The 12,720-nt window shown below is 38.1% G+C and overlaps 1 protein-coding gene across 1 annotated transcript; it reads right to left on the reverse strand.

The window, feature by feature from the left end:
- Positions 1–1,141: 1,141 nt before the first annotated feature.
- Positions 1,142–7,222, reverse strand: LOC147466318 (uncharacterized). Its single transcript, XM_086535663.1, has one exon. The coding sequence runs from the start codon at positions 6,876–6,878 to the stop codon at positions 1,809–1,811; it is 5,070 nt and encodes a 1,689-aa protein (XP_086391789.1). The 5' UTR covers positions 6,879–7,222; the 3' UTR covers positions 1,142–1,808.
- Between the last annotated feature and the right edge of the window lie 5,498 nt (positions 7,223–12,720).

Consider the following 12,720-nt stretch of genomic DNA (forward strand, 5'->3'; position numbering starts at 1 on the left):
CATTAGAAGGTATCATCAAAGAAAAGAAAATAGAGGTTGATCTTCAACGCTTTAGAGAAATAATAAATCAATTGGAAACTGAACTGATAAATTACGACAGAGAGTCAAGATTATCTGATTATTTTCTAGATAATATTCAAAAAAGTTATTCAACTAACCTTAGTTATAATAGTGATACTGTAGTGTTTCACTAATACCCATCGGGTTATTCATTTCATATCATGTAATTTTAAATCAATTGGGGTAGCCAATATAGCTTATCAAAGGTTATGTTAGAAATGCAAATAAAAGGTCTACATTTATTAAATAAAAATGAGCAAACAAGAACATAAAAGAACAGAAATTAGAATTGACATAAAAGCAACTGAACATAAAAGGGAAATACTAAAACTGAACAAAAAGCACAAAAGTAAAACTGAACAAAATAAGCAATACTAAAATGAAATAAAAATAAGCACTAAAAACGGTCCAGCATAACAAGTTTAAATACTATTAAAACAAAGCATTATTCTTCAAATAATGTCCGCCCTTTTGCCTTGTAATCCAAAATCAACACTCTACTTAACTTAATAAAACTGGAGGGTAAGGTGGGCCTTGCAGTACAAATCCAGAGGCTAGCACGTAAAAAGAGTATCTGCCGTTTTCTTAAAAATATGGCGACGATGTCAACAATGGCAATCGCCAGAGGCGATTGCCTAGCCTCTGGTTCGATTTTACTTTAAAAAATAATTACTAAAACCCTTTAAATACTTCTTATTAGCTGGACCTTACAAACACGAAGTTAAAACCTAAACAACTAAAGCTATAAAATATCACACGAACATTAAAAGTGCAAAAGTAAAGGACAAAAATCAAATCATTTAAAAGAAATTAAAACGAAACAAAAGGAACATAAAAAAGTGCATAGATGAAATAAAAGAATGAATTACATAGAACTTATTAAAATGAACTTTAAAAATAATACGCTACAAAATAAATAAAAGGTGACGTTAAAACTGGCAAGTCACGTGGTCACCCCGACTTAACGCTCCTTGCGAGGGACAGAACAGAAATCTAGGGGGCAGTACCAAGTTTTGGGGTTACTAAAGTAAATATAGATCACTACAACCACCCCCGGGCAATGGAGTCCGAAGCTGCCGGCTAGCGAAAAATTACGAGGGATTCTACTCGCAATTGTCCCTCTCAAGCTGACCAGAGCCCACCCTAGGATTGGCAGGTGCTTTGGCGCGGGCAACAAGATACAAGCAGGAATTCGCTTGGCAGCGTAGGACTAGAAAAGCTGCTCCCAGCAAGCAGGTCTGAAGCACATGCAGTCACATTCAAACAGGACAGGGTCTGAAAAGTAGGGTGCAGTTTAGGGACACAAGGACAGGCAGGAGTTAATCAAAGAGAGCATGCTCTGTTTATAGTACAAGAAAGTTTTTATACTGGATCGACGACCTGGAAACCTGGTAAAACTCTCGTAAAACTCTCGTAAAACTTTCATAAAACTCATAAAACTTTCATAAAACTCATAAAACTTTCATAAAACTAAAAGAAGCACGTCATTCATAAGTACTTAAACTGCACCAAATACTTCCACGGCCAAAACCTTAAAGAACAAAAATATACATGAATGAAATAAAACAGATCAAGACAATATTAAATGGAGAAACAAATAAAAGTGAAAAGCTTCAACACCAGCAGAACAGCACACTGCAGATAATACTCTCTGGAAAAGGGTCAGGCAACATTTCACCATCACTGACACTGAGTGGTCACTTATTTGCACTAAACACTATGCCACTGCTTTCCTTATCTGTCATTATCTAGGACACACATGGAGTCTTTTCTTCTCCATCTTCACCGGTACAGCATGGAAAACTATGCTCAGGAGCACAAGCTGCTAATAAAGCCACTGACATAGGATCCTCAACTTCATCTGGGTCATCTGCATCAAGGTCCATTTCCTCATGAGGCAAGTGTAACTCATGTGTTGGAAAGTAGGGTTTAATGTAGTTAATATGAGCCTTCCGGTCACGAGATTCACCATATAAATTTCTCACTAGAAACACAACAGGTCCCAACTTCTTGATTACACGGGCAGGTCCTTCCCAACGTGGTGAAAGGGTGTTCGTGCGCCTGTGCAACTTAGTGAGGACTAGTGATCCTTCCTTTAAAGACAGTGATCTTCTCACCTTCTTATCATAGTCTTTAGTCCATACGGTGCGAGCTCTTCTACTTGCTTCCTGAGCAGCAGCCCAAGCTAATTGCAATTTATGCCGTAAGATATCTGGGGTAGCGTCATCATACACCGGTTTCAAAGTCATCCCTATTGGTATATCCACAGCATGACCCTGAAATAAGTGCAATGGTTGATCCATCACCGATCGATGAATTGAAGTGTTCAGTGCAAACCTTACCTGGGGAAGGATATCATCCCAGAAGTAGGTTGCATGGTCACATAGAGCAGTCAGTGCCTCCTTCACCACCCTGTTGGTTCTTTCAACCATACCGTTAGATTTAGGGTTATATGGCACTGTAATCTTGAATTTGATCTTGAGCTCTCGGCACACAGCAGCTAGAAGCTGGTTATTAAATTCTGCTCCTCCATCTGCCTGCAACTCCAAAGGAGGACCATAAACGGTTATAAAATTATCAATGATAGCTGTGGCAATAGTCTCAGATCTCTTATCTGGGAGCGGAACTAGCTCCACAAATCGGGACAACTGGTCTACTATCACTAAAACATAAAGGTTTCCCTTCTCAGAAAGGGGTAGCTGGATCAGGTCTGCCGATACTCTCTCAAGAGGGCGTGACACTTCTGGTGCAGCAGCAAGTGGGGCATTCCTAGAGGAATGTCCTTTCTTTAACTGGCAGTTTTGGCAGGATTTGACAAACGTCTTTGTGTAAGACAGCATATTCTGAAAGAAGAACAAAGATTTTAGTTTGTTATATGTCCTAAAGATTCCAGGATGGGCGGCAAGGGGCGAGGCATGTGAAAGACGTAAGGCAGAGTCCCTCAGATGTCTAGGAACAACAACACGTCGGAGAATCTTATCACTCGACTCTTGTAAATGATAGAGTACTCCATTGGCCATCTCAAACTCTGCTAAAGAAGCGGGCAACTTGGTTGATGGTACTGGGCCTCCCTCTAAGTATTTGATGGCCAGTTGCCAGGTAGGGTCCTTCAGCTGTTCACTCCTCAAGACTGCAGGGTCATTATTCTCTAGAATTTCTGCTGCGGCAATGGTAGCCGTTGTGGCTCGTGAGATCATATCTGGAACATGATGAAACGTCCCCTTTTTGTACAAAATGTCAAAGTTGTAGTGCTGTAGTTCTATGCACCATCGTGACATCCTCGGACTTTTAGTCTTTCTTGTAAAAACATATACAAGGGGTCGGTGATCTGTGTAAACAGTGAACTTACGCCCATACACATAAGGATCAAAAGCCCTTACAGCCTCTACAACAGCAAGTGCCTCGCTGTCCGTTGCACTATAGCGGGATTCTGCCCCATTTTTCTTCCTCGAGAAGTATGCCACAGCATGTGGCACACCCTGAGAGTCTTGCTGCATCAGACATGCTCCAATGGCAACTTTGGAGGCATCACAGTGAATCTGGAAATCCTTGTTATAGTCAGGATTTTGTAGAGCAGGAGCTGAAATCAGAGCAGATTTCAGATTATCAAAAGCCTGTTGGCATTCCTGTGTCCAGAGAAATTTGGTGTTCTTTCTGGTCAAACATGTAAGTGGAGCAGCTATTTTAGCAAATCCAGCAATATGCCGTCTAAAAAATCCAGCCGCACCTAGGAATCTGCGGACACCCTTCACATCTTTTGGCCGGCTCATCTCTGCAATGGCTTGCAACTTCTCAGGATTAGGTCGTATGCCTTCAGCTGAAACTTCAAATCCTAGGAACTTAAACTTCCGCACACCAATATCACATTTATTAGGATTTAAACATAATCCTGCTTTGTGCAATAGTGAAAGCGTCTCATCCAGGTGCATTAGGTGCTCATCCATGTTCCTACTAAAAATGACCACATCGTCCAAATATGCAGCTGTATGACGACCTAAAACAGAGGATAAAACCATATTAATTGTTCTTTGGAAGGTTTGCGGGGCAGTCTTTAGTCCATATGGCATACGGTTAAATTGCCACACTCTTGCTCCATCACTGAATGCCGTTTTCGGACGATCTGTAGGTTCAACAGGGATGGCCCAATATGCTGAACGAGCATCCAATGAAGTGAAAATACAGCTCTGATGGAGATCATCAATAACCTGCTGGATTTGGGGAAGTGGATAAGAATCAAAGGTAGTTAAGGCGTTTATAGTCCTGAAATCCACACAAAACCTAACTGTTCCATCCTTCTTTCTTACCAGTACAACAGGTGAGAGCCATGGACTTGTCGAAGGCTCAATGACACCTGCCTTAGCCATTGCATCACATTGCTCACGGATTGTGTTACGTGCAGTTTGTGGTAGTCTCCACTGTCTTGTAACAGTAGGTAGTGCATCACCTGTAGGAATATGGTGGGTTATTCCAGGAATGGTTCCTATGGCCATAGTATCAGATGTGAAGAGCCCAGAAAACTTTTGCAATAGACCTTGTATCCTTGATCTATCTGGTTCGCTCAAATGATCCAGAGGGGGTAACCTCTCAGAAGTACCATCTTTAGCAGGAGCAAGAAGGTTGGTAAGTGCTGGGGCCGTAACAGCACCAGCCTGCAATTCACCAATCACGGTAGCACCAGTCTGTGTGGTTATATTTCCAGGTAGTTCAGTGGACACAAAGGAATCACTATCCTCATTTCCTGGCTGGGCATGCAGATTCTCTTCTGGCAAGGGATCAAAGTTGAAATCCGGGAAAACATCAAAATCGTCTGAACCATATCCAAAATCTAGTTGTCCATAATGTTCATCAAATTCATCATCCTCAAAAGTAAATTCTTCATCTAGAACCTCGGTGCTCATCACAAACTTACTTGATGTACCGACTGGGCATTTGAGAGTGTCTGGCTTTGTAGAGGAGTCAACATTTGAGCGGCTGTGGATAGGTGATGCGGCACTGGGTGGAACAGCAACAGGTAAGCGGTCATCAGGCGGAGCGGCAACAGGTAAGCGTTCATCAGGCGGAGCGGCAACAGGTAAGCGGTCATCAGGCGGAGCGGCAACAGGTAAGCGGTCATCAGGCGGAGCGGCAACAGGTAAGCGGTCATCAGGTGGAGCGTCAACAGGTAAGCGGTCATCAGGCGGAGCGGCAACAGGTAAGCGGTCATCAGGCGGAGCGGCAACAGGTAAGCGGTCATCAGGCGGAGCGGCAACAGGTAAGTCATCATCTGGTGTTATAAGGGATTGAACATCAGACAAGGTTGCAAGCAATGTGCCCCCTTTCAATCTCAGTGGTTTATTGCTTGTATTAATAACCCAAAGAGGTATAATGCCGTTGGTTGGGGCAACTACAGTTTTTGGCATAATAATTGTATCACCTGACGGTTCAACCAGAAGTGTCGGTGACTTGGCAAAGTCAGGAGGTACTTTAGCTGGGACAAATCTTCCTGCCTTTGGTTGGATTGTGATGGATGAACATACTCGAGCTTTAGGAGTGTCTTTGGCAATTTTTGAAGTGATTCCGGGGGTACCTTTGCTTACAACGGTAATCTGGAGGCTTGGACAGTCTGTAAATAGAACAGGGAGCTTAACTCCATCAAATAAAAGGAAGTTCTGAGGAGGGAATTTCTTATGCACTAGTGCATGGCTTGCGCGTCTCAGGACATCCATGCCGATGAGCATATCACCCGGAAAGTTAATGCCATTGACGACACACACTCGATGTGAAAAGGATTTGTCCACGTTAAGTTGAATCCGAACATCAGACTCTCCAATTACATTAAGCTCCTTCCCAGACACACCTGCAAGTAGCTTCCGAGATTCATGGATCTGCTTTAAATGGATCTTATTACGTATAGATGCTTTTAGGAGCGTAACTTCACTGCCAGTATCTATTAAGCATCGCAATCTTATACCATTTACCTGTACATTGACCATGGGTCTTCCTGCCTTACTCTTGGATACATTCCTACTTCGAGCCGTTGGCAAGGTGTCAGGGTCAGTACGGACTCGCTCTCTGGCCTGACTTTCTGAAAAGGGACAATTTCTCCGACCATGTCCAGCTTCTCCACATCGCCAACAGACAAAACCCTTAGGTTTTTCATGGCAATCACGTGTCGTGTGTCCTCTTTGACGATGGAATGCACAGTATGGGCGGTCTCCAACTGCAGCTGTTGTTACCTCAGGTGAACCTGTATGATGGAGAGAAGTTGAGATGGGAGTAAACTTATATCTGGAACTACCAGATCTAGCTCTCTGACGAATACTCCAAACACCGGTCACTACAGCGGCAAGATCTTCTAAAGTACCATTTTCTTGGCCAGCAACACTTTCTTGCAACCAAAATGGCAAAGCTTCAACAAAAGTTCTCCTAATAAGTTCTTTAGGCTTATCAGTTATGCCTGGTAAATCTCGCCAGCCAGACAATACAGCACCTTCAATTTCCAGTAGCAAATCTTGAGGACTTTGGTGTTCACGCAGCCGCTTGTCTGAAAGTTGACGGAGAAATTCTGAGGCAGTTGTGGTGCCGCAAAACTTATGCCTAATGCGTAAAGAAAACTGCTGCCAGTCAACTATACCATCAAAAAGTGTTGAATTGATTACCCTTTCTGCATTCCCGCGGCAATGGATCCTTGCAGCTCTAATTCTAGAGGCATCACCGGCCAGCTGCAACTCGATCTGACGAATCCAGTGATCTACCTCATTATTCCTTTGTAGAGGATTGGAAGCGGGCGTTTTTGCCTCAAACAATGGGATGTGTGCACGAGGTTCAGCAAACGTCATTGGAGCTAAAGTGGCATGCTGAGGTGGGAATCTAGGCAATAGGTTCCCCAGTATCTGAGGGGTCAGGTCTATTATTACTGGAATTAGTTCGAATTACAGTTTGAGGGCTTTGGGCCTCCTCAGGATCCGTTCGGCTTCATGATCCGACTCAAAGTCTGTATCAGTGACAGACTGCAGAGGCTCACGGGCTGGATCTGTGACCTGTCTATTGACAATCTGCCGTAATGCAGCACACTCTGTAGCTAAGTTATCATTTCGGCTGTGCATTTCCCTTACCTCAGAACGCAACTCTCTCATCTGACTAACTAAGTCCTCTAAAAGAGCTTGCATGGGTTGCTGTGCTTGGATTGGTGCCAATTGGGCACTTGCTCCCTCAGTTTCCCTGAGACTCATCTCGCTGACTGTTAGGGGTCGTCATTGTTCCCTTCTTCTTGCTCGGCTCACCCATATTCCGTCACCAAAAGCTGTCAGAGGGATTAGTTTATATGGAAATGTAATAAAAAAAAAATCAGCACGAACTGCATGTAGGAGATCAGCAAACCTGAAACAATTATCGTTCTTTAATTTTCCTTGGTTTTGCTCACTGCCTGCCTCATTTAATTAGCACCTTTTCGATGGCACTGGAGCTGCTGCCTTGAAAGAAAACTTACAAAAGGATCATGCCTACAATTACAACCTACAAAAGAAAAATGTTACAACACCAGGATTATACAGGAACACTTTCAAAGTTCATGGGCATCACAAATGTATAACAAACGAAATGCATAAAATGGATTAGAGTAAAAGTCAGTCACAAAATACACAAAGTAATAACAGGGTAAAACATTACAAAATCATAAAACAATCAAAATAAAAAAGACCAAAGCAAAAATACAAATATACACCACAACATAACTTATTTAAAACATGCAAGGTAATAAAATTAAACGAAACACAAAACGTGGACATACTTGGAATGAAATACTGTAAAACCAAAAGAAAATACAAAACGAAAACATAAAATTCATTAAAAACTGAACATAAAACAATGTGCAATGTTACATAAAACAAAAACTCAATAAAACCAGTTGTTGCATGATTACAACTAAAAGTGCGGTCAGATACTCAAAACAAACAACTAAAAACCGGCTCTGGAACCGTCGACCAAGCAAACTGCAAATCCCCAAGCTGCCACCATTATTTGGGTTGTAGTGTTTCACTAATACCCATCGGGTTATTCATTTCATATCATGTAATTTTAAATCAATTGGGGTAGCCAATATAGCTTATCAAAGGTTATGTTAGAAATGCAAATAAAAGGTCTACATTTATTAAATAAAAATGAGCAAACAAGAACATAAAAGAACAGAAATTAGAATTGACATAAAAGCAACTGAACATAAAAGGGAAATACTAAAACTGAACAAAAAGCACAAAAGTAAAACTGAACAAAATAAGCAATACTAAAATGAAATAAAAATAAGCACTAAAAACGGTCCAGCATAACAAGTTTAAATACTATTAAAACAAAGCATTATTCTTCAAATAATGTCCGCCCTTTTGCCTTGTAATCCAAAATCAACACTCTACTTAACTTAATAAAACTGGAGGGTAAGGTGGGCCTTGCAGTACAAATCCAGAGGCTAGCACGTAAAAAGAGTATCTGCCGTTTTCTTAAAAATATGGCGACGATGTCAACAATGGCAATCGCCAGAGGCGATTGCCTAGCCTCTGGTTCGATTTTACTTTAAAAAATAATTACTAAAACCCTTTAAATACTTCTTATTAGCTGGACCTTACAAACACGAAGTTAAAACCTAAACAACTAAAGCTATAAAATATCACACGAACATTAAAAGTGCAAAAGTAAAGGACAAAAATCAAATCATTTAAAAGAAATTAAAACGAAACAAAAGGAACATAAAAAAGTGCATAGATGAAATAAAAGAATGAATTACATAGAACTTATTAAAATGAACTTTAAAAATAATACGCTACAAAATAAATAAAAGGTGACGTTAAAACTGGCAAGTCACGTGGTCACCCCGACTTAACGCTCCTTGCGAGGGACAGAACAGAAATCTAGGGGGCAGTACCAAGTTTTGGGGTTACTAAAGTAAATATAGATCACTACAATACGACTAAACTCATCCCCAATGACGGATGTTTACATATAATTGATGATGATATACCATTTTCAATTGAAACAATTTCCTCGATATTTCCAAGTACTAGGAGAAAAAGACCCCTAAAAAATATCATCGGGAATCCACCCGATAAAAATGATAAAGACGACCCGTGGGTAAAAGAACGCGAACAGACCGGGTATTCTATTGATTCATTTCACAGTATTTGGATGAGTGAATTTGCAGATTACCCCATAAATCTAGTAAACAAAATTATTGAAGATATACTCTCGAAATATATTATTCCTTTAAAAGATGTATTCCACATTTGTCTCCATATAAAGGCCCATTTAAAATGTGCAAGAAGTATTAAATCTACCTGGTATGATAATGTAACATGTGTTTACGAATTACCACCCATATATTCTATACAAGACACCTGGTTAGAATTGGAGAACACATTGAATATATACGCTTATGTCGCAAAGGTATTTTTGAATATTTATGAATTATTTTCATCTTCAAATAAATTACAAGATGATTGGACTCACACAAAGGAAATATATATCAATACAATGGAACTTTTAGAAAGCATACCAGTCTTTTTGTTTGACACTAAATGGATGGATGAACATATTTATTCTTGGCCCTACACCAAGAGATTGATTCATCAGCTACCGATCAAGGACTATTTATCTGAAAATTATCTTTTAAAGACAGCATTGATAGTTCCACCTAATACCCTTAATCCTATCACCGAGATAGAAAGTAAGGATGGAATAATTATACGATTAAAAATTAAAGCTATAGAACGTATAATACAATTGAGAACAACTATACATGATATTTTCGATGATGGTTTTGTTACTGTTATGAATGATACCCATAAAACAACTCGTACATCATGTACTAGCGACAGCACCACCAAACATGATACTGATGTAAATGATCTTGATATTAACATTTTAATTGACGGTCCATTAAAGAATAATCCATATATAGTACACCCCTTATATAATCTCAAAGTAATACATCAGGATAATTTGAGCACCCCGGGGCTTGCTTCACTAGAAGAGTGGGATGCACGATATTACCTCTCTAGCGAGAATGGTGTGTTATCATCTTCAGTAACTAATAAGAATGTAAATAATAATAATAATAATAATACAAACAGTCACTCACCGTGGTTCTGGAGAAGTTTGCCCTTGTTTAAACCATCTCTTTTAAAAAATTCTTCAAGTTCTTTACCTTGTAAGTTTTGGGAAACAGCATTATGTCAGATATGTAATTCACAATACGATTACAATCAAAGGAGTTATAGTAAAAATACTGAAATTCTTGAAAATATGATAATGAAAATAGAAAGCACAGAATCGTTAAAAGAACAAAATAAAATAAAAGATATTGAGACTATTGTGATTCAAGATAAACAATTGGAAAGTTATGAAAAACAAGAAGAACGAAGATCAAGAAATGTTGAGAGAAGTATATTTATTACAATTTTATGTAAAAACTTGTTAACGACACTTGTAAATATTAATGTATAATACATATATTTTTTTCATATATGTATTATACATTAATATTTACAAAATATTGTAATATTTTTTTTTTTCTTTTTCAAAACATACCTTTAAGTATGAAAAGATGTATTGTATATGTATATATTTTTATATAGAAGAGAACATATACTAATAATACTATACCATTAAGAACAAAGAACTTGTTAGTAGATATACAATATACAATAAATTATCATGAGCGTTTTAAAGAGAAAACAACAACAAAAACAAAAGGATATATCTCAAAAAATCAAATCGAGACGTTATTCCATATCTGGTATGGAAGAATCTATAAATAATGATGATGATGATGATGATGAATCAATCATCTCTGTAAAATCTGATTCAAGTAATAATACCGTTGCTTCTAATGTTTACAGTGAATATTCCGATAGTAGCTCTATGGATTCAGATACCCATGATCAATATGGTAATGAGGCTGGGTATTTGGAGAATTCTATGACTGACCATATAGAGACATTTTTAGCGGAAATCATGGGACTTCTATCATCACTTGAATATAGAATAGGGAATTTACGTGAAAAAAAAAAAGAGATTAACCAGTATGGTAGGTCTATAAAATGTGGATTGGGGAGGCTCGAGCAAAATCTTTTAAATAAAGAAAATGATACAGATGGGTAATAAAAACAAGTCAATCATTTGTTTATATATTTTAATATGTAATACTATATATACCAACTTTATTAATTACATTACATCTTAGATTGAATACTAAATAAAAAAAAATGATGAAAGTGTCTTTTACTTTCCATTATAAGACATACCTTTTCTAAAGATTTACCAGTTGTATATTTATCTTTTTCTTTACATAAAATTTAATACACAACTCTTGTATCTGCAATAAAAAAAATCTAAAATCTGTTTAGACGGTTTTAAGGAGGTTAAATTTACATCTTTGATGACCTCAAGATCAGTTAAGCGTAATAATGCAATTGATGCAAGATTTTATTTGAACTCTAGCTGACTTCTTTACAACTATTACATTGATCAAAATGAAAGTGATCCTTAAGAATAATCTGTATCAATGTTCATTCGGGTATTTCTACAACAAACCCTTATATTTACACAATAATGAGAAATATTATTCAATGATGCTTGCTGGTTCACTTACTCATCTAGTATATATTTATCTGATCTATTTACAGAGATAGCGTATCACTGTGATTGTTATATATTTTAGATAATTAATAATTTCATATTGTATATTTGCAAGAGTTAAAATTATTGTAATTCCAGAAATGTCAAACAATGCCAATGGTTGAGAACCAGTCACAGAAATGTCAAACAATGCCAATGGTTGAGAACCAGTCAAGCGCTATTATATGTTATATTTAATTTCTCAATCATCTCCATTAGGACATGAATCAGTGGTATCAGCATAACTAAAATCACAGGAATCCGATTCATCTGTAATTCTTGGTTTCTTTGCGCGATCATAATCTTTTTTAACTATAATTACATGGTTAGTATTTTTCAATTTCATAAACTTGTCAGCAAAATTATTTATCATTTCTACATATCGTGTCCAATTGCCACCAGCTAATTCGCAGCCTATCTTATATGGAAAGACAACCGTATCTATGTCAGCATGATTATTTGCTAAGATCTCTAACAAATTATCCAGACAAGTACACATATATTCTTCACGTGTATCATATGTATCCAAGGTGATACCTTTCATCAAATCATCATCTTTAACTGAAACGTTATATTGTCCTGGCTTTCCATACATATACTGACTAAAGAGATTCGCCACACAGGGAGTACCTTTACAAACCTCGAGAGATCCAGGTACTCCTCTTGATTGAGGATCGGCAATGTTTGTGTACTTTCCTTTACGACGCGCATAAGAGTTTGCGTATAACCCAAACATGTTGGCTATCTCTTTAGCCAGCCCGTGCGTTTTCAGTGCTACACAATTACATTGTTGGCAGATACAAACATTCGGTTTTTCTAAATGTTAAATCAAATATATCACCATCAATTAACTGATATTGGGGATTCTTTGCCATATTGTAATACGGGAATAGAGATGTAGATTCTATCTTTTGATTGGACGAGGATTAGTTAGAATATGGTATAAGATCTGTGAGAATTATGTCTACTCTATATTTATTTTTTTCATAACTTAAAGCCCGTCCATATGAATTTTTT

Source organism: Penaeus japonicus, unplaced genomic scaffold, assembly GCF_977035675.1.
Source record: "Penaeus japonicus unplaced genomic scaffold, GWHDUDI00000001_assembly GWHDUDI00001872, whole genome shotgun sequence".
Lineage (NCBI taxonomy): Eukaryota > Metazoa > Arthropoda > Malacostraca > Decapoda > Penaeidae > Penaeus > Penaeus japonicus.